At 34.5% G+C, this 22,018-nt stretch overlaps 1 protein-coding gene across 2 annotated transcripts in view; it reads right to left on the bottom strand.

The window, feature by feature from the left end:
• Window positions 1–6,947: 6,947 nt before the first annotated feature.
• Window positions 6,948–22,018, bottom strand: part of LOC127549844 (solute carrier family 22 member 5-like) — a 67,117-nt gene continuing 52,046 nt past the window's right edge. The window contains exons 6-10 of one of the 2 annotated variants that reach the window (XM_051978229.1): window positions 20,732–20,832; window positions 15,854–16,068; window positions 12,111–12,293; window positions 9,756–9,891; window positions 6,948–8,333 (exon numbers count right to left, since the gene is read on the bottom strand). In XM_051978229.1, coding sequence (XP_051834189.1) covers window positions 8,234–8,333; window positions 9,756–9,891; window positions 12,111–12,293; window positions 15,854–16,068; window positions 20,732–20,832 — 735 coding nt within the window. In that variant the 3' untranslated portion in view covers window positions 6,948–8,233. Of the gene's footprint in view, window positions 8,334–9,755; window positions 9,892–12,110; window positions 12,294–15,478; window positions 15,523–15,853; window positions 16,069–20,731; window positions 20,833–22,018 lie in introns of those variants that run through there. The other variant, XM_051978230.1, reaches the window with a different exon arrangement.

The raw sequence follows: 22,018 nt of genomic DNA, 5'->3' as shown, positions 1-22,018 counted from the left end.
AAGATTCCAACAGATATTCATGGGCAGTGTTCTCTCTTCCCTTTCCTTTTTGATTTAAAGACCTTTGATTATATTTATAAGACTCAGCCAGATATGTTTTTGTTAGATCTCATGAATTGCCTTCCATCTCTGTTAATCCTTTGCTTTAAACTGTAATGAAACAAGGCAAGTCTTGAGAGATTTCTCCACATTTCATATATGCTTTCCCAGTTATTGCCTTATTGTTTCCCTATTGTCTGATGGAGACCTCCCAGATTTCTCCTCCTCCATCCTTTCTAGAGCTTTGTTCTAACCTTAGAATTTGAAGGGTCTAACTTTGATTAAGAAGCTAGCTTTCCTGTGTTAAGTGATTATGGGAAAGAGGAAGAAGAGAAGCTACCCTAGCAAGAAAAGGGAAGCCAGGGCAAAGCTGAAGAGAGAAACATGCAGGACCTGAAGTTGCTGGAATAGGGACTGGCAGCAGCCAAGCTCTGGGACAAAAGCCCTTGGAGGCAGTTGGAAAGGCTCTTTGGGCTGTTCTGAAGATTTTAGAACCTAAATTTTAATTTCTTTTTTCTCCACTCTTCCATTGCTTGCTGTAGTCTGGCAGAGCACCATATTACAGTAAGAAAACAAATTGCTGCCCTGGTACCTCTCAATGTGGGGATTGTAAAAACTCTTCTACTTGATTATTTTTCTTCAACTCCTAACTGAGGATGTTTCTCCCATCATCACTTGGATTCTGTTCATTCTTTCTTGGAGCACAAGTTTCCTCTTTAAAGGTCCAGCTCCATCATCTTAATTTTCTAGTAAATTTATTTTTTCTTTATTTTTTTAAAAGAAACATATCCTTATTCTCTTCATTGATTATCTTCCCTTTTCACGTGTTCTAAAATTTTATTCTTCATTTCTATATAGTCCTATTTATTTCTTCTTTAATATTTTAGTATTTTTTATAGCAATTAAAACTTCTAAATTACTGTTTGAGCTCCATCTTCCAGTTAATTTCTACTTAATGACCTTTATATATCTTGCCTTCTTGTAGTTTTTTCCTATTGTGCTTCACTCTTTTTCTGTTTTAATTTTTTTTTTTTTTTAGGCAATTGGGGTTAAGTGACTTGCCCAAGGTCACACAACTAGGACGCGTTAAGTGTTTGAGATTAGATTTGAACTTAGATCTTCCTGACTTTAGAGCTGGTGCTCTATCCACTGTACCACCTAACCCTGTTTCACTCTTAAAAATATTAATTGATGAGGGAAGTAGTGTGACTAGAAGTAGCACTCTATCCATTCAATTCCCCATGATCATTTTCTTTCCTATTGCAATAATGATGCAGAGATGACTCTGGGTGTGTGTCTGCCTTTCTGCCCTCTTCTCTGTGCCAGTTGCCCTTAGAATCTTGAATTTTTCTTTTCCTAAGCTAGGATGTTAATGATTGTGATAAAATACTCTTTCAGAGAAGATGATCTCAAGGCATCACCTCCATTTTAAAATCCCCATCTCCTATCATAAGAATAAATCTTTTCTTTCCATAAGTGCTCTTCAGTGAGGACTCTTTCTCTTTATCTTTTTTTTTTGATACTATCTTTACAATTTTTATTGTAAATATTTATAACCGCCAATAAAAACAAGTAAGAAATAAAATTTAAAACGAAATCTCTAGCATTTAACAGGGTAGAAATAAATTTAATATTCAACAAACATGCAAAGAACATACTTTTGTTCTGCCTTTAAGAAGAGCCAGCTCAAAATTTTACTATCTTCGACCCATGACTCTCCTTTTTTTTCTTCTTTTTCTTTAAAAGACCATTCAACAAATATTTTTAGGTGTATGCTATATTCCAGATATTGGGCTAAGTGCTAAAAATACAAAGATAAAAATAAAATCATTCCTATCACTCAGAAGCTTTTGTCATATGCTAGGTATTGTTAGAATTCTTACAAGGTGCTAAGTCACTGGAATTGATAGACAATAATTACCTAATTTAGCATGGTACTTAACAGTTCTCTAGTTCACTAATGAACTTAGTACTTATTAGCATTACACCTTTCACACCTTTAAGATTCACACCTTTAAGAGAGCATATATAACCTAGGAGCCTCAACCAGGATTGAGTCCAGAGATTCACAAGTCAGAAGCCCACAAACCTGCTCTCGGAGGTGGAGTCAGATTCATTCCAACTTCCACCTTTGTGTTGGCTGGAGATTTGGAGGAAGAGAGGCTGATGCTGGCAGAGGCAAAGGACTAGTGGCAAGAGCTCTTAGAACCAAAGAGAGAGATAGGCCTCTAAGAAAGCTTACTGAGTCTAAGGAAGAATAAGACTTGTACGGAGAAAATAAAGGATTTGGACTTTAATCCCTGGCTGCATTTGAGGTGATTATTACTTTGAGCTGAACCTAAACCTGCTCCCAGAAGCTCCCCAAGAAACCTGCACACAAAGAACATTATATCTTAGAGGAGAACACTACATGCTATGATATATTGTAATTAACATACATACAATTCTGGCTTTACTGATTTAATTATTAATTACATCATATAGGTCTTTTCATATTTCTTTTTTTAGATCCTATAATTATTATTTTTTACATGCATTATTATGTTCCATTACATTAATATACTATAACTTATTTAGCCATTTTCAATTGTTAGATAGAGTTTATTTCTATTTTTTTCTACTATGAATAAAATATATGAATGTTTATAAAACTAGGGACTTTTTTCCTTTTTAATATTATTTTGGGGGTGAAATCCCCCCAAAATATTGCTTGGTAAAAAAGTGTGTGATAATTTTTTGACCCACTGTATGTTGATTCTACAGAATGTTTGTAGTAATATAACTACAATGTCTTAACAACAATGTATTGGAATTCCCATTTCTTTATTCTATGTTGGTTCTGACATTAGAATTTTTTAACTTCTTTTGCCATTCTAGAAGGTATAAGAGGTTTTTTGTTTTCTTGTTTAGGTTTCCTTGATTTCTGATTATTGAGGAATTCACAGTTCTATTTCATCTGGTTATTAACATCTATAAATTGTTCATATTCCTAAGCCATTATTTCCTTGTACAATATAAGTTTTCCAGATATGTAATGTTAACTTATAGGGTCTGGATGACAAACCTTTATGTTTACTGCAAATATTTTCTCCAATCTTTTTTTTTTAATTTTAGAGATATTGCTTTATGTAGGGAAAAATCCATTTTTTTTTGTTTTCGTGTGATTAAACCTATTGATTATTTCAGTACTATGCTCATTATTCTGTTTCTGTCTTTTTCCCTCTCCCAGATTGTCTCAAATTTCTTTTGAATGTCCATCTTTTTTTTTCAATGATGATTAAGCTCAAGTTTGTAGACTTTGTCATTTTGGGTTATAGCTTGAGCTCTTTTGCTTTTCTGATGATTCCATTCTTTTTTTTGAATTTCCCAAATTCATCGAAATTTATTTATTTATGTTAATCTTTTTATTTTTTCTGGAGGTGATCTATGGATTATTTGAATCAAGCCTGTTTTCTAGCCAGAAATTCTAGAAAATTATTTTATGTTACTTCCAGGATTTATCAAAAGCTTTTTAGATTTGTCATGTTCTTTTAAAATTGTCTCTGTCCATCCTATTTTTGAGGTCAATAGCTTATACTGATTGTGAGTTCTTTAATATAGTTACCATTTTCTTTTCTTCAGCCTGATTTTCTTCCACTTCAGCATTTTTATTTTGCACATCTATTATTCTCTCTTTTGTATTTTTTGAGAAACTCTATTATGGATTCAAAAAATTTTCCACATCTCCTCTTTTACTTGTTCATTATTATATTGAAACTTCTTTAATTTTAAAATAAATTTTATTCATGTTTTTATGTCTTCATGGTTCCCCCCGGGTTTTCCTCCTTCAACTCTTCCCAGAGTGCCAAACCAAATAAATAACAAATAGTATTTTTAGGACAAAAAAATGAAAGGAAAAATTAGCATAATTAATAAATACATTGAAAGAGTATAAAAATATGTGCAAAGTGAAGTTCTTGTAGACCTCTCATCTCTGCAGAAGGGTTGGGTAAGAAGAAACATAACTTCTTTTCTTATTGATTTTTTTTTCTCTTTTGGAACATTTTGGAATTGCTATCCAAACTCTCTTGGGATTCAACAAATCCCAAGTTGGGAGTCTGTATTTCATTGGGCATTGATTCCTTCTCCTTTGTTTCATATTTGTTGAGAGCTTTGTAATTTCTTTGTAATTTGTAATTATACTTTACTTACCATTTCTCCTTGTTTTAGAATTCTATGTTGACTTACCAGTTTGTGTTCTGGATTTTTATCGAGCTTTCTTCTTCTAGAAATTTTTGATATTTCAACCTTTCTCTTTTTACAGGATATGTCACCAGAAAGTAATTTCTGATTCCTCTTTTATTTCTGGGCATATATTGTGGTCTGCCTCAGCTTTCTACCTTGTTAGAGAAACAAGATTTCATTGGTCTTAGTTCTTCTCCCCACTAGCCTCTGAGAGCATCAGATTGACCTCAATCATTGAGTTTCATTCTTCTTTTCTTCAGATCTAGTACAGTTTTCTGTGCTATTCCTCTGTCTTTCTTTCTTAGCTCTTGTCCTTTCCTTCTCTGTCTTGGCTGAATAAGTATCACTTTTTTCAGGGTTCTGGGAAGGTTGAAATAGTTTCTTAAGTTTTTGAGCTCTCTAACCTAGGGAATTCTTTTAGGTAGAAGGCAGCATGCTTTGTGCTGATCAGTTACATGCAGGAATGGGAGGCTGGCAGGGAAGGTATACTAATGCAGCTGCAGAGGATTCTAACATGGGCCCATCCACAACATATGGATCAGGTTCGTGTGTGTCTAATAATAAGAGCATGGAGTGTGGTAGAGTAGGGGTGCCGAGGGAGCAGTGTTAAAGTTTTTCATTCTGATATTAACTCAAAAGAATTTTACCATATGGAAACTCACTTTTTTGTTCCCTTAATTCAGCTGTCAGCATTCCACAAAATACATAATTATTCTTTGTGAATTTTTTTGAGAGTTATTAAGGACTGGGAAAAGTATTTGGTCCCCTATTTTGGTCAAGTACCTATATAAATATATTGCATTTTTTTCAGTTATCCTCTGGGTCCATGCTTGGTCATTACATGTTATATAACTCTTTCCATTGATATATTTGTAATCATTGCGAAAATTGTTTTATGAGTCTGCTGAATGTATTAATTCATATTAGACTTCCCATGCTTCCTTGAATTCTTTACATTAATCAGTACTTACAGCATTCATGAACCAATTTGTTTAATCCTTTCCTCATGAATCTATTTTGTTCCCAATTCTTTGCCACCACCAAAAAAATGATTGTAGATATTTCATTTTGTCTTTGACAATATATGCTTGGCATATATTCTTAGTTGTAGACTCTCTAGGTTAAAGTATATGGACATTTTAGTCATTAATTTAGATTGCAAATTGTTTTCCAATAGGATCTAACCAATTTATAGCTCCACTGATAATCTATGTGTGTCTTTTCCCATGGTTCCTTCAACACTTTTTCCATCATTTGTTATCTTTACCAATTTGATTGTTGGTGTAAGGTGAAAACTCAGTTATTTCTATGCTCTTATTAGTCATTTGGAACAATCTTTAATATGGTTGTTAATAGTTTTTGATTCTTTTGAGTACTGCCCTAGTCTTATCCCTTAACCACTTTCTAGATAGGTAATCCTGCAGACATTAAGATCTGGCCTCCCATACTTAAGTTAACAGCTGTATGACTTTAGGTGAATTAATGAACCTCAGGCTGTCTTAATTTCCTCAACTGTAAAATGGAAGTAATGATAGATACTACTTTCTAGGGTAGCTGTGAGGACTAAATAACTTTTTTTTTTTAAACTAGGAAGCGTTAAGTGTCTGAGGTCACATTTGAACTCAGGTCCTCCTGACTTCAGGGCTAGTACTCTATCCACTGCACCAAATAGCTGCCCACTAAATAATATTTGAAAAGCATTTAGCACAGTTCCTGGAACATAGAAGGTGTTTAATAAATGCTTTACTTTTTTTTATTTCCTTCTGTCCATCAGAAAATGACTTTTTAATATTTAGATGTCATTTTGAATTTATTATGGTATATGGAATAAGATGTTGATCTAAACTTAATTTCTGCTAAAAGGTTTTTCATTTGTTTTAGTAGTTCTTATCACATAGGAAGATTTTCCCTGAGTAATTTATATTGGGTTTATTGATCATGAAGTTGTTTAATTCAGTTTTCTTATTTTTCCTTATTTTGTTTATTCCATTGAACTACTTTTCTATTTTTAGCCAGTACCAAATTGTTTTGATGATTACTACTTTATAATTCAATTTGAGGTCTTAAAGTGAAGAGCAGCCATCACTTTGAGGTAGAGGATGGTTTAAGTAAATACATGGAAGAGTGAGCAGGAAGGGGTAACAGCTAGTATTCCATTTTGGTGGTATACAACAGTATTATATATGAAGAGGATCAATATTACTAAAGTTGAAAAAGTAGATGGAAGTCAGTTTGTGGACACCTTTAGATAACTGGCTCAGGAATTTGTACTTTATCTTATGGGTAGGATGCCCTTTGAGAGATTTCTCCAGCAAGGACAATGGGTGACACTAACTTCAGCCCTCTCTCTAACCAAGTTCTGCTGTGTGGCTACTAGGCTACATATTTAAGTCAGTTTAGGGTTGGGAGGATACATCTGTGGGCTGGTTATGGAGAGGTCAATCTGTGAGAGAAGTTTGGGTTGTATAACCAGGATTGCTGGTGGGGGGGGTTGGGTATTAATTTATGGTTGATGAATTTGTTTGTCTCACAAGGAGATCTATTCCATTTCCCTTGGCCATTGAATCAGCCAGCCTGAATTTATACAAAATCATTTGGAAGATAGAGTGGATGATGATAAAATGTTTTATCACTTAGGTAAATAAAGTAGTAGAGGGATACCAGAAGTAAAAGTTGAAGACAACTAACACTTAAAAAAATTGTTTATTAAAGTTTCTTATATCCCTAAGATATCACAGTAGTTTTCACAAAAATGCATTTATGACCAGGTGAAGAATATGCTTTAGTAGTACCATGACAATAGAATCAAGGGGAAAAAAGAAGACAAATAGAAAGCTTACTACCCTCCTACCCTCTTACCCCCCAATAAGTTTCAACTATGGTTGTCACACGACTTAAGTAAGTACCTCTGTTACTTAGATGGGTAGTTATACTCACACCTATAATCTAATAGGAGAAACTCGAATCACATCCACAGTCTTAGTCATTTTTTCCATGATAGAGATCAGAAAAGGAAAGCACCCCATGTCGTCACTTTTGGCATCTATACAAGTGCTAGTAGTATTGGCTTCTAGCAAATATTTACTTACATCCAGTTTATTTGTAGCTGGGCATAGATGGATGAAATTTAGAGACTAGTTAGCCCCCTTTTCCAAATATAATTTGAAGGGAAAAAAGTTGTCCTCTCTATACTCTGCAAGAAAAATTTCAAGACTTTGAGAAAACAGATATTAATCTATTTTTCTCTCCCTAATCTCCTCAACATAGTCTGTGTTTCTACTAGGAAAACAATAACAACCATAACTATAACCATTGATCTCGGAGCAACATTAAAGGTTTGACTTATTTAACAATGGGGAAAAAGTGCAGAGTTATGATGTTTTATTTTATGTGGGTCTGGATAAGTCCAGTCCTAATTTGATCACCCCACTAACTGTACTGAGTAATCAGAGAAATTCTGCTGGTAAACTGCTGCAAGGATGTTGCCATTCTATATAATAAAATCCATTTCCACTCTAACATTCAAATTTTCTCAGTCTCTGTACTTTCTTTAGCCCTTGGGAAACAAGCCTGGTTAAGTATTCCTTGGGAACACAGGAAAACAAGACAAGCAAAATTACCATCTCTCAGCAAATGAAGAAAGGAAGAAAAATAAATATTCAATTTTATTAGTGGCCTTTTTTCCAGAAAATCTCAAATTTACTCTGTAAATTTAGTATATCACCCCCAGATCCATTCAAATACCCATTAATTCTAGTACTTCTTGAGAGAAGCCAAATCCATTCTGATATTTAAAGCAACCTGGGTCTTGATTTCTCTAAGGACAGCGTCTATGTGCCAACTTAACAAACAAGAGAGAAATGGGTTCAATGTCATAAATACCAGGATGTTTTAACACCCAGGACATTCAGTGTTTTCATAAGCCCTCATAGAAAAGTTTTTTGCAATTTCTTACTGAATACAGGCTTCACTAAAAGGCTGTGGTTTTAAGGACTGTGTGTCTCTCTTCTCCTTCTTTTAATATCCTTGTGTCAGTGCTGTTGCTGCTGGGAGTGTGTCTGTATTTTATTCTGTAAGAAAAATGGCAAATGAAATTTAGTAAGAAATGTAGAAAGCCAGCCTCTATCAGAGATATTATCTATTTCAATCATAGCATTTAACATCATATTAGAAAATATTTATGTAAATAAATACATATATATTTATATGTAATGTATATATATTTATAAATATAAATATTTATATTTAAAAGAGTAGAACTTCATTAAGGAAAAAAGGAAAAGTTGTCCTCTCTATACTTTGCAAGAAAAATATCCTATGTCTCTTGTGATTGTTCTTCCCATTGTCTGCAATGGACTAAACCTCTCATTTCTGTGGAGATGATAGGTATAGAGATTATGTTGGGCAGGATCAGATAAGAGGATATATACTGGGAACACCTGTAATGTTTTAATATACCAGAGACTAAATTATTCCCTCACTTCTTCCCCCTCCCTACATCTCTATTCTACTCAGAAAGTATTTCTATGCTATTTCATGGGCCATCTTTCATAGCTGGAATGCTCTCTATCCTCATATTCACCTTCTGGCTTTCTTCAAGAACCAGATAAAATTCCACTTTCTATAGGAAACGTTTCTTGATCCCCCTTAATTCTAGACTATCTCTTGTTTATCTTGTGTGTAGATACGAGTGTGTACAAACACACCCACACATACAAAAAGTTTGTATAGAGTTGTTTGCATGTTGTTTCCTCCATTGGATTCAGAGCATCTTTTTTTTTTTTTTCTTTTTAACTGTTATTTTTTTTTTTATTAAAGCCTTTTATTTTCAAAAAATATTCATGGATAATTTTTCAACACTGACCCTTGCAAATTTCCCCTCTTCCTCCACACCCTCTCCTAGATGGCAAGTAATCCAATATATGTTAAACATGGTAAAAATATATTAAATCCAATATAGGCATACATATTTACGTAATTATCTTGCTGCACAAGAAAAATCAGATCAAAAAGGAAAAAAAGAGAAAGGAAACAAAAATCAAGCAAACAACAACAGAAAGAGTGAAAATGCTATGCTATGATCCATAGTCAGTTCCCACAATCCTTTCTCTGGGTGTAGATGGCTCTCTTCATCACAAGATCATTGGAACTGGCCTGAATCATCTCTGAGCACCTTTGAGAAGAGAGACTGGTATCCCCAGTGTTTAGTTCAGTGCCTGCCACTGAACATAGTAGGTGCTTAATAAACATTTACTAACTGATAGCAAGATCACTGGATCCACTTTCCCTAGTAAGTATTGCATGGAAAGTTCTTTGGGCTTTTCTATTTTTATTTTGGACTACTCCAAGGAAATAAACTATTCCTGTTACACTACATAAAAATCCATAGAGTTCTGTGGTATCCAAATGGAACAGCCGGGGAGAATGCTAACTGTGAGGGTTGATTGAATCAAGAAGAAATGAGATAGACAGGATCTCAGAGGTTTCCTTACCCTTTGACCCTCAGCATCTGATCAATGGTATCTGGGAGAGGGATCCCGAAGCTCTCTGGGAGGAACAAGGTAAGGATGGCTGTCAGGACGGTCAGACTCCCCATGAGGATGTAAGGCAGGAATCGGTCATAGGCACCTAAGACACAGAAGATCTGGGTAATCAATGGGACTGTACCATGCTATTATTTGGCCCTGGTACTTACTGAGGGAGTCTTTCAAGCCTCTATGCTTCCCATCTTCTCTTCCCTATCCCATCCTTGCTTCCCCTCACCAGCTCCCAACACAAAGTTCAGAACAGATTTGCCTATTGGTTCAGCACTGCTGTGACTTACCGGAAGCAAAGGCCAATGGGCTGAGGACCACAGCCTCTTGGGCATCTATATGACTGCAGCTAATCAAGGATGCTCTTGAGGGCCAGTACACTTGGTATTGTTACTGCATGTTTCCCAGTGTCATACTTCCAAAACCACTAGTGCATCAGCTGATAGAAATAACCTGACTAGATGAGCCTCACAGATCTACAGCCTGTCTATGTATTTTTATGCTAGGTAAAGCAAGTTTCCACTTGTTGGAACCACCTGGCTTGTGCATGAAGGACTGCAAATGCTCAAGGGCAGAATACTCCAGATCCAAAGACAGGGATCACAGCTGGGTAAATGTGGCTACCTCTGGCTGAGGAATACTCTACTACAAAGCCAATGCTGGCCACAAGATCATCAAATTAAGAAAAGAAACCAAGTGGTGAAAGCATTTAATTTGAAGTCAGGAAAGAGGAGTCTCAATTCTAGCTTGGGCATTTAATAACTCTATGAACTTAATAAATATGAGAATTTTATATAGTTTCTTTATTCTCAGGATTATATTTATATGGGAGAAAGTAGCTAAGGCAAAAATAATAAAAAACTAAATGTGAGCTTTTATATTTCTTGGTTATTTTCTCATTTGAAAACTAAGGATCTCATTACAGCAAGTATCTATGATAAAGGCCTCACTTCTCAAGTATATAGAGAACTGAGTCAAATTTATAAGAATACAAGCTATTCCCCAATTGATAAATGGTCAAAGGATATTAATAAGCAGTTTCAGACAAATAAATCAAAATTATCTCATCATATGAAGTGCTCTAAATTATTTTTGATTAGAGAAATACAAATTGAAATAACTCTGGGGTATCACCTCATACCTATCAGATTGGCTAATGTGACAAAAAAAGAAAATGATAAATATTGGAGAAGATGTGGGAAAATTGGAACACTAATACACTGTTGGTGAAGTTGTGAACTGATCCAATCATTCTGGAAAGCAATTTGGAACTATGCCAAAGGGCAACCAAACTATGCATATTGGATCTAGCAATATTTTTACTAGTTCTGTATTCTAGAGAGATCATAAAAAAGCTAAAAGGACTTACATGTGAAAAATATTTATATTAGCCCTTTTCATGGTTGTAAAATATTGGAAATTAAGGTGATAACTATCAATTGGGGAATGACTGAATAAGCAGTGGTAGATAAATGTTATAGAACACTATTGTACAATAAGAAATGATGAACAAGCAGATTTCAGAAAAATATGGAGACTTGTACAAACTGATACAAAGTGAAATGAGCAGGACTAGCAAGAAAACATATATAAAACAGCAACATTGTGTGATGATCAACTGTGACTGATTCAATTGTTCCCAGCAACACAATGATCCAAGACAAGTACAAAGAACTCATGAAGGAAAATGCTATCCACATCCAGATAAAGTGATGGATTCTGAATGCAGATTGATGCATACTTTTTTCACTTATTTTACTCTTTTTTTGTTTTTGATTTGTTTCTTCTTTCACAACTATGACTAATATGGAGATTTTTTTTTACAAGTGAGCACATGCATAACCTCTATAATTTTAGAAAGAGGGAAGGGGAAGGAGGAACTCAAAATCTTGTAAAAATGATCTCCCCCCAAATTGTCTTGATATTCAATTGGGGGAAAATAAAATACTATTTTAAAAAAAGAAGAAAAAGTTAAGTTCCATTCCCACAATCAGCCCAGGTCCTTCTTGCCACTAACCCATGAATTATGCTTTTTGGTCACTCAGAGACACCATGTGGTAGAATCATACATTTTCAGAGTTGGAAGGGTCCTTGGAAATCGCTTTTTAACTCTGAACAGAATTTAAGTGATCACCTCACTCTTTATTGAACTTAGCTTTTCATAGAATAATTTTATAGGGAAATCAAGGACTATGTTTGTCAATTAAAGCCAACAGTTTGTTCAAATCTTGTGCTAAATTCTGTCATGTTAGCTTAGGAATATGACTGGTATATTCCTTTTGTCTAGATTGCACATGTTCCATAGTGACTCACCGAGGTAAACAAAATAAGGAGACAAGATGCTGCCCAGTCGAGAAGCCATGGAACTGGCTCCCACACCCATGTTCCTGACCACTGTGGGATAGAGCTCAGCTGTGTACACGTACACCATGGCAAACGCGCAGGTAATCCCGAACTTTCCGATCATCACCAAGGTAGTTGACAAGAGGTATAAATCTGGGGAGAGAGAGCAGGGGCAGGAAGACCATCCTTCAGTGAGGTTTGGAGCAAGTACCCTGCTTGCCACATCACTTGGATCACTTCTAAAGTGCTGATTGACTTCTTCTTGCTTCAAGATTTTCCCCTTATACAGTAAAGACCTTCTCTCCATTTCTTTGTCAGTTTGTATAACTTCCTAATGTAAAAAGAGAGTTGTACCCGAGGTCCTGATTCCAGTCTAGTGCATGTATGAAATCCACCTGGAAACCCTAGGACATGTGGTCAGATGCTGACCACTATCAGAATAGTGTCATGAAGAAATGGAGAGTCTCAGTCTATATATGGAAAGAATACTGCTGAGGTCCTTTCAAGATCCAAATTTTTGACTTTATTATAACCTAAGGGTTGTTATATTTGGCTCTAGAATGTCCTATATATTGGTAGTTATTGAACCTGATCCCCAAACATTCCCACTGTGAATATGCTTTTCTGTTTTTTTTAAGTTTTTAAACTTATCTTAAATTTAAATTCAAAATAAGAAAACATTGCACAGCAGAACATGAGAGGTTTCAATATAAAGCAATAAATTTCCCTTTCAGGAAAACCTATGTAATAAATTCTATACATTATTTTTTTAAATGTCCAGCTTTTCTTTGTTTTCTTTAGGTTTTCTTTTGTTCTCTGCTGTACATTTTTTACTTTGTTTTTCTCCTCTCTCCAAAGAAGGCTACAACTAAATGTATTACATATATATATTTGCACATATCTATATATGCATATATGTAAATATACATATAGACATCTATAAACATACACTAATGTACACTACTATACATATATATGTAAGACCATATGATGCTTATTTCTAGTTGTCATCTGTTTCTCCGTAGGTGGACAGCATCTTCTTTTCTAAGTCCAAGGCTTCCTATGTTTTTTTTAAATCAACCAACTCATCATTTCCTATACCATAGCAATATTCCAGTCCATTCACATTCTGTCTAAGAGACTATGAAAGTTTTTTTTACCCACCTTTTTATATTCCTTTTATTCTTGGCTGCATAGATTTTATTTATACAGGAAAATTTTAATTGATCCATTTTATACTTCAAAAATGCTTTTACCTTACTACTGAATCTGTTTCTTTTACATCTTTTTTCCCCCGGTTCCTTTGAAGTTCTTAATCTTTTGTTCTTCTAAATGAAGTATTTTTGTTTTTTCTAACTTAGAAAGATATTTTCTTAGTAATTTAAATGGGATGTCATTATGTAAATAGATTAGTTATGTAAAATTATCATTTAAAAAAAGTTATATTGGCTTTACCTAACAATGAACAATAAATATTATTTATTTCTGACTTTATTTGGATAAAGTGTTTTATGTTTATATTTGTATAGTTCCTATGTCTGTTTTGGCAGATATACTCTCAAGATATTTTATACTGTCTAGTTATTTTAAGTAGTTTAAAATAATATTGAATAATATGGTTGACCCAGAGTATAGTCTCCCTATTATTCTCTTTTGATTAAATCTGTTTTAAAACTCTTTATCTTTGTCTGAAGTCATGATTACTACCTCAACTTTTTAATATAATTCTATTCATGAAGTTTATGTTTGTATTTCTCATTTTTATAGCATTTCGTAAAAACAACATATTGTCAAATTCAGATTTTTAATACACTATTTTTGTTATATGGACAAATTCATGCTATTCACATTCTAAACTATAATTACTTGTATATTTCCCTCCTTTTTATTTGTCTTCACTTTCTTTCTTACCCTAATCCTACCCCTCCTCACTTTTCTGCTTTACTTCTATCCGCTACTTTGCCTTCCGATTTCTTATCCTACCCTTTCTTTCAAGAATCCTTCTCTTGTTTTCTCCTTCTACCCTATGCCCTTGTCCTCCTATTTCTTTTTGAAGTTACAAGACTTTTATTCTTTTATATATATATTGTTTCCTCTTTAACCCAGTCCTGATGAGAGTAAGATTTATTACCCATCCTCCACCAATACTAACTCCCTCTGCATCAATTTTTCCTTTTTTTTAAAGCCTCATTTATAGGAGATAATTGCTCCTTTTTATCTTTCCTTACACAGCTTTATTTCCATTTTCATTTTTTAAATAACACCATCATATTCAGAGCAGTCCAAACCTTTCTTTCAAACTAATAATAACAAATAAAAATGACAGTCATTTAAAGACTGATATTTTCATATATAAAAATAAATGATTTGATTTTCTTGAGACCTTTATAATAGGTCCTTCTTAGTGTTTTTATTTTTCCAGAATGTTATATGCCAATTTTCCCCTTAAGTTCTGCTCTTTTTGTCACCAATACTTGAAAGTTTCAGTTTGTTAAATGTTCATTTTTTTTTCATTTAGGTTTATACTTAACTTTGCTGGGTAAGCTACCCTTAGTTATAACCCCAGCTCTTTTGCTCTATAAAATATAGTATTTCAAGATGAATTTATTTCTAAAATATGGAGCCCTGTGCTGCATACATTGATATTTACTTCATTTTTAGCTGCCTGTGGAGTTTGTTCCCCAGATGGGTGTTCATATTCTTCTTTTATTCTATTCTGTACTTTTCAAGGCAGATTTCTTCATATCCATCCCAATGTTCCTTAGGTTATTTAACTAGTTTCAGTCAGATAATCCAACAGTGACATGTCAGTGCCATCTCAGAGTCAAAATCTCCTGACATTCTTTAAGTATGCCTCCTCACATTAGTACTTGTATGTAGTTTAGCACTTTGCCTATAATAAATGCTCTGCTAGAAGATCCTGGATAGATTCTGGGAACACTGAAGCTGGTAAGTAATAAAATAATATTTCTCTATTAAGCTATTTCTGTCCATCACATCTTGGCCTGGGTAAATGAAGATCTCTTAGAGGTTAGAAGTAATCTCTTAGTTGGATTTCCCAACCACTGACCTGGCTTGGATCAGGACTCTGTCCCAAGAACATGGGACTAGGAATGGCTACTCACTAAGGATACCTAGTGTCAGCATTTGCCCTCAATTCCTATGTTGCTTTGGCTTCCTTAAGACAGGGAAATGATGCAGTTCAATACAGGACAGGACAAGAATATGACATGGGATATTTGGTTCCTGCCTGTGGTAACAGGATGGTTAGAGGGATAGGAAGAAATAATTCCTGCTTTGCAAGTTTTCCTTTCTTTCTACCAAGAAATATTTCTCACCCGAGAGTCAGATGTGTTGGCCACAATCAAGGCAGTGTCAATGTCTGTAAGAAAAAAGGGTTTTAACAGTGATTGGGCTCATTAAACATAGGTTCATGGTAGGAAAAATGGAACAGGAAATGCTCTTTTCTCCTCTGGAGAGAAAACAATGCCAGACATATTTCTTAACCACTCAGGACTGGGATAAAATTAAAGGAGCTGGAGACCCTTCTCTGAATGCTGGTTTAAAAGAATACCCTGGTCTTATAGAGAAGTGCATATCCAGGGTCCTCAGCCAGTAATGTTAGATCACCTAGTAGGAATGGACACTTGGTTTGCTAGCATGGGAGTGTGCCAAGAAAACAAAAAAAAAAGCATGGCCTACAGGACCCTCACCTGGGGGTACTAGTTGTATGAAGAGAAGAACACTGCCGCCCAGAAAAAGGGCAGATGACATGGAATACCGCCGGGGCAGGGTCCGTAAGAGCAGCCAAGCAATAATGTATGCAGGGACTTCGATCACAGCAGAGAGGAAGCAGTTCACGTAGCTATCCCCGTGTAAGTTTGGAGTGTCAAGTGAAAGGCCAAAATAGCCCACTGATATTGTCATCCTGTTAAGAAATGGTGATAGTTAAGGGGAAAACAAAGCTAGAAAGACAATTCTCATCCCATTCCACAACATGAGTTAACATCTGTGACTAGCCTCTGAGGGAATCTTTTGTGACTTTATTATTGCAAGAAGCAAAGTAGAGGAAACTTCCTGAGTAAATTTGCTGAGAAGGAAGCTACAAGCAAATACATCTATAATACCACCGCAACATTTAGCTTCATCTTCAGATGATTTCATAAGAAATGAACTGTTGCCAGGGTTGATAAAGAAAAAAGAATAATTTCCAATATGCTTTCTAGTCTACCTCTCCCCGAGCATATAATACACAAAAGAACTTGGTCGTTCATCTCAGAAAACCACAAACTAGACACATGGAGGAAGGGTGATCCTGAATTCCCTCTCTGACCACTAAGGAAAAAGTGCAAAGGGCACTTTTATGAGGGCAGATTTATAATGAATATTAAACAATTTAATAACTAGAAACAATCATACTATGAGGGAAGAAATGAGAATTGATGAAAGGTTAATGTTAAAAACATGGCAGGTTGGAGCTGGAAAGTGACCTCAGAATTGATTGCGTTTAACCCTTCTATTTCACAATTGAGGAAATTGAGGCTCAGAGAGATAAAGTAACCTAGTCCAGATCACATAGTGAATCGGTTACAGAACGAGATCAAATGAAAATGAAAAAAGGTAATGATTAGACCCTCTGACTGCAATCATCAGGAAAAAAAAAACCTGATGAGAAAAACAGACAAAAGTCAGCTCTCTAAGGAGAAAGGCCTTTTTTTATCTAAAAAGTTAATTTTTAGAATTTTAGGCTCCTCCCGTACCCTTCATCCCCAGAAGCCCTACTCCTTACTCCATGATCCAGTGATTGACCTCCTTGTTGTACCACATCTCTTTGTCCCCAAGCTTGGAAGGCTCTCCCTCCTCATCCCTATCTCCTGGTATTATCTCTGATTTCCTTCAAGTCCAGACACAATTTCACATTTAAAGGAAGCCTTTTCAGATCTCTCTCTTAATTGTTGTACCTTTCCTTTATTGGTGGTTACTTATTTATCACATTCCCTCTTCCCCCACCCCAGTTCCCTTCACAATGTGGACTCCTTAAGAGCAGTATTTTGACTTTATTTGTGTCCTCAGTGCTTAGCACATCCATAGTAGATGCTTAATAAATGTTCTTTGAGTGAAGCTCAAATAAGAGAATTTATGTTAAATATTCTTAAAATCTCAACAAACTGGCAGTTATTATTTGTAGAATGATTTGCCTTTATAAGAATTAAAGCCTCCAAAAAAATGGACCAGCCACTGATCACTGTCACTACTCCCAAATTCCTACCTTGAAACCTCTCTCATATATAGTCATCCTGATCTCAATTCCAATCTATATTATGTTGTAATATTTCTTTTGTGCCCCACCAATTACAATCACTTATACATTTTTTCCTCACAGAGATTAGAGGTAACTCACAAATTTGTCATTCAGATGGAGAATCTTATTAGGAGGTTCATTTTAATTTAATTTAAAATTACATATTTATATCTTATACCTATAAGGTTTATATATATAATATATAAAATAAAATTAATTTATTTTAATTAAGTCCATGGCCTCTGAATCCTGATATTATTTTATATGGGAGCACTAGGACACAGGATGAAGGGAATACCTTCAACTCCATCCTGACAAATGCACTCTCACCCACACCAAGTCTCAGGGGACCTGATGGACCCCAAGGTTAACTGGACAGAAATATTCTACCCTTATTGGCCCCTGATCATATTTCCATTTATAGGCTGAGTCCTGAATACAGGAAGTGTTTAGTCCATGACACCAAGGAATCAGCACTTATATTCTAGGAGTGAGGTTATGCTGAGTCAGGGTGTGGCAGGTATGATCTGAAGCTAACTTTTAGGGTTATTTTGCATGTTGAAATCCTTATAGATGTTCTTTTTCAAAAGTATTCTTTACTACCTTGAACAACAACTGAAATCACAGTGAAAAGTAGGGAACCACTGAGTGATTCACTGTAGCTTGGAAATTCCCAGTGTGGCTGGGATCCTTGCTGTATCTTGTGTGAGATACTGGCATTTAAGAAACCCATGCTATTCCTTAGAAATGAATGACTCACAAACACCCCCGATCTCTAATATAACATGCCTGGATTTTCTGTTAGAGTAGCTCCATAAAGCACATATGTCATGATTCAGTGTCTGTCTCTGTCTCTCTCTCTCTCTGCCTGAGGCAGGATTTGTACCTGTGTTTTGAACTTCAAGTCTAGTACCCTAGCCATTATACCTTTCCCTTAGAGGCAGGGGATGCTCCATCACTTGGGTGACTTTTCCCAAATTAGGTATATAGGATTTGCTTGAAAATCTTTGAAAGCATTTCCCCCTTCTTACTTAAAGTGCTGAAGATCATTTATCTATCTATAGCAGGAGACACTCTTCAGATTGAAAGCACTGAGAACTTAAAGGCTCTCATAGTTGTAAGTCAGTTGTTGTAAAACACAGTTATTGTAATAGTTCAAAAGGACAAAGAAGACAGAAGCTCAGGTCAGTCATTTCAACTCAATTCCCCCACCCCAAGATAAGCAGAATCCAACACCACATAAAACCCAAAGTTAAGGAGAAGGCTAGAAAAATGATCAAACAATAACAAAAAAGAACCTGACCATAAAAAGCTACTATGGTTGACAGGAAAACTAAGGCTCAAACTCAGAAGAAGACACTGACTTGAAAACATTTATAGACAAAGCTTCAAAGGCAAAAAAGCTAATTAGAACAAGCCCAACAAGAATTCTTAGAAAAAACTACAGAAAGTGATGTTAAAAAGAGCAAAAATACATTCAAAAAATCAAATAATAGTGGTAGAGAAAAACTGGGAAAAGGAATGACAGATGCAAGAAAATTACAAAAAGAGAATTAATGGCTTGGTAAGAAGCCTCTCAAAATACTGAAAAAAATAAGTATTTAAAAATTAAAATTGGCTAAATGGAAAAAGAGGTACAAAAGCTCATTTAAGAAAACAACTACTTAAAAGTTTGAATTGGGGAGATGAAAGCTAATGTATTCATGAAATATCAAGAAACAATAAGGTAAAGTTAAAAGAATGAAAAAATAAATGTTAAATATCTTATAGGAAAAATGACCTGGAAAATTGATTGAGGAGGGATAATTTAAGAATTAATAAACTACCTGAAAGCCATCATTTAAAAAAAGTCTAGACACATTTCAAAAAATTATAAAGGAAAATTGTCTGGATATCTTAAAATCAGAGGGCAAAGTAGAAATTCCTAAAAGAAATTCTAAAATAAAAACTCCTAGAAATATTATAACCCATAACCAGAGATCTGAAGTAAAGGAAAAAATACTGAAAGCAGACAGGAATAAATTATTCAAATATTGTAGACCCGAAGTCAGAATTATACAAGATTTAGCAGTTATCATGTTAAAGGAATAGAAAGTTTGAAATATGATATTCTAGGAGGCAAAAGAGCTAAGATTATAATCAATGATAATTTTCCCACCAAAACTGACTACAGGGAGAAAATATGGATATTTAATAAAATAGAGGACTTTCAAGCATTTTTGATGAAAAGGCCAGAGCTAAATAGATAATCTGACATTTAAACGTAAGATTCAATAAAATCACATGAGTGAAAAATATAAGAAACATAATAAGGTTAAACCTTTTACATTTCTATATGGGAAGATGATGCTTGTAACTCCTAAGAACATTATAATTATTAGGGCAGTTAGGAGTATACTTAAACAGAGGGCATGTCCACGAGTCTATTATATTGAAATGATCTCAAAAAAAGGATAAAAAGGTAAAAAAAAATATGACGCACTAGGAGAATATTAAAGGGAGAGGAAGAATGGTGAAAATTATCATACATAAAAGAGTCATGCAAGAAAATGGAGAAGAAAAGGAAAGTAGCGAATAACCTTACTCTCATGTGAACTGGTATAAGAGGGGAAGGATACAGATACACCCACAATACACCTACAACTGGGTACAGAAATTCATCTTACCCAACAGGGAAGTAGGAAGGAAATGGAAAAAGAGAAAGGCAAGGGGTGATTAGAAGAGGGAGGATTAAAAGAGGCAGTAGTCAGAAGGAAAATATATTTTTGAGGAGGGGACAAGATAAAAAAGAGAAGAATAATTAGAAGAGAATAGGGAGAAGGAAAATAAACAATAATATATAGTTTGTAACAGTATAACTTAAAACATAAATACACAGAATTAAATTAAGAGACAGGAACAAAATCTACTATACTTCCTCTGATGTAAAAAAGGCAGAAATAGCAATTTTGATCTCAGACAATGCATAAGCAAAAATAGACCTAATTAAAAGAGATAATCAGGAAAGCAACATTTTGTTAAAAAGGTACCACAGACAATGAAGTAATATCAATACTGACTCACATATGCACCAACTAGAGTAGCATCCAAATTATAGGTGGTATAACTGTTAGACAAAAAGGCTTTACACAATGTTGTATCTTTAACATTTCACATCTTCACCTGATTTTTTCCTTCAAATTTACATTACTGATTTGATCCCCATCTGCTTTTTTATTTCTAAGAAATTAGGATTTTAAAGTGTGATAATCCAGCCACTAGTAGTCCTGAGGAGACCATACTTACTTACCACAGAATTATAGACATGATGGTGATAGTCCGGATGTTCTGGGTTCGAAGTAGGTCCAAAATACTATGGGATTGTTGCTTCCGAGAATTCAGGTCTTGCAACTATAGGAAAAACAGGGTAGTGAAGGAAGAGACTTCAGCCAGCAGACAAACTTGACTTCAAAGGATAGAAGACCAAGATCTTTTCATAACACAGGGCTTTTTTTCCCTTGAGATTCCAATCTTCTAAAGAATTTCCTAGATCTTAGCAGAAGCAAAATTGGAGGTAAGTTTCTAACTGAAATTTTTATAAAGTTGTGCCACAATGCTAAGACAGCCAATTACTCCTTAGTCTAGAATTCAAGGCCATTTATAATCTGCTGCCACCTTGAGTTTTTAATTTATTTTGCATTAGGCCTCTTCATGTACTTTTATGTTCCAATCAAAGTGGATTTGTTTATTATTCTTTAAATAGTCCCTGGGCTGTCCCACTTCTGTATCTTTACTTAAGTACTATGTCCAAAATGACCTCTTCTCTTTCTTTTCTCCTCCTTTCTTCCCACCCTTATTGAATTTCTACCCATCCTTTGTTTTGTATTTTATAAAATATTTTTATTTCTGTCAACAAAACTATAGTTTACGGAAGTATTTGCTAAATAAATTATGTAATTTTTTTTAACAAGCAACTACCTGAATCACAAATATTTCAAAGACAACATACATATACAACGTAAAGCCCTGTTATGTTTCTCTCTTTCATTTCACTAGTCAACAGTGAAAATATCTTTATAGAAGCAAATGTCCATAAAGTCAGTGCAGACAGGCTATATTGACTCTTGAATGAAATCAGTTTAGACTCCTCAAAACATGAAATTATATGATTATAACTTGAAAAAAGGAGCGGAATTTACACTTTATTCATTATTTCATATTGATGAGTTTTAAAAATAGATATTCAGACTATATATTTGACTTGTATATTATTACTGTATATATGCAAATGAAATAAATAAAAAAAACAATAGAAAACATATGACTTCCAAGTTCCAAAGGGTGATTGGTAACAATATAGAAAATAGCTTAAATATAGTTTATGTAGTTCTCCATAGTTCAATAAGCAACAGCAAACTTTAGGAACATGTGGCTTTTTTTCACATCATTTCTGCCAAGTAAGCAGAGCTATCATTTCTATGGTTTGAAGATCCCCTGATAGCTTTCATTGGTAAAGATAAATCATTACTCTTTGTGTGGCTAGGTTGATCCAAGTTCTGCCTTGTATTGTTGGAGGGCAGAACAGTCACTGTGATCA

The sequence above is a fragment of the Antechinus flavipes genome, chromosome 2, assembly GCF_016432865.1.
Source record: "Antechinus flavipes isolate AdamAnt ecotype Samford, QLD, Australia chromosome 2, AdamAnt_v2, whole genome shotgun sequence".
Taxonomy (NCBI): Eukaryota; Metazoa; Chordata; class Mammalia; order Dasyuromorphia; family Dasyuridae; genus Antechinus; species Antechinus flavipes.
This window is presented reverse-complemented; position numbering and strand designations above follow the sequence as displayed.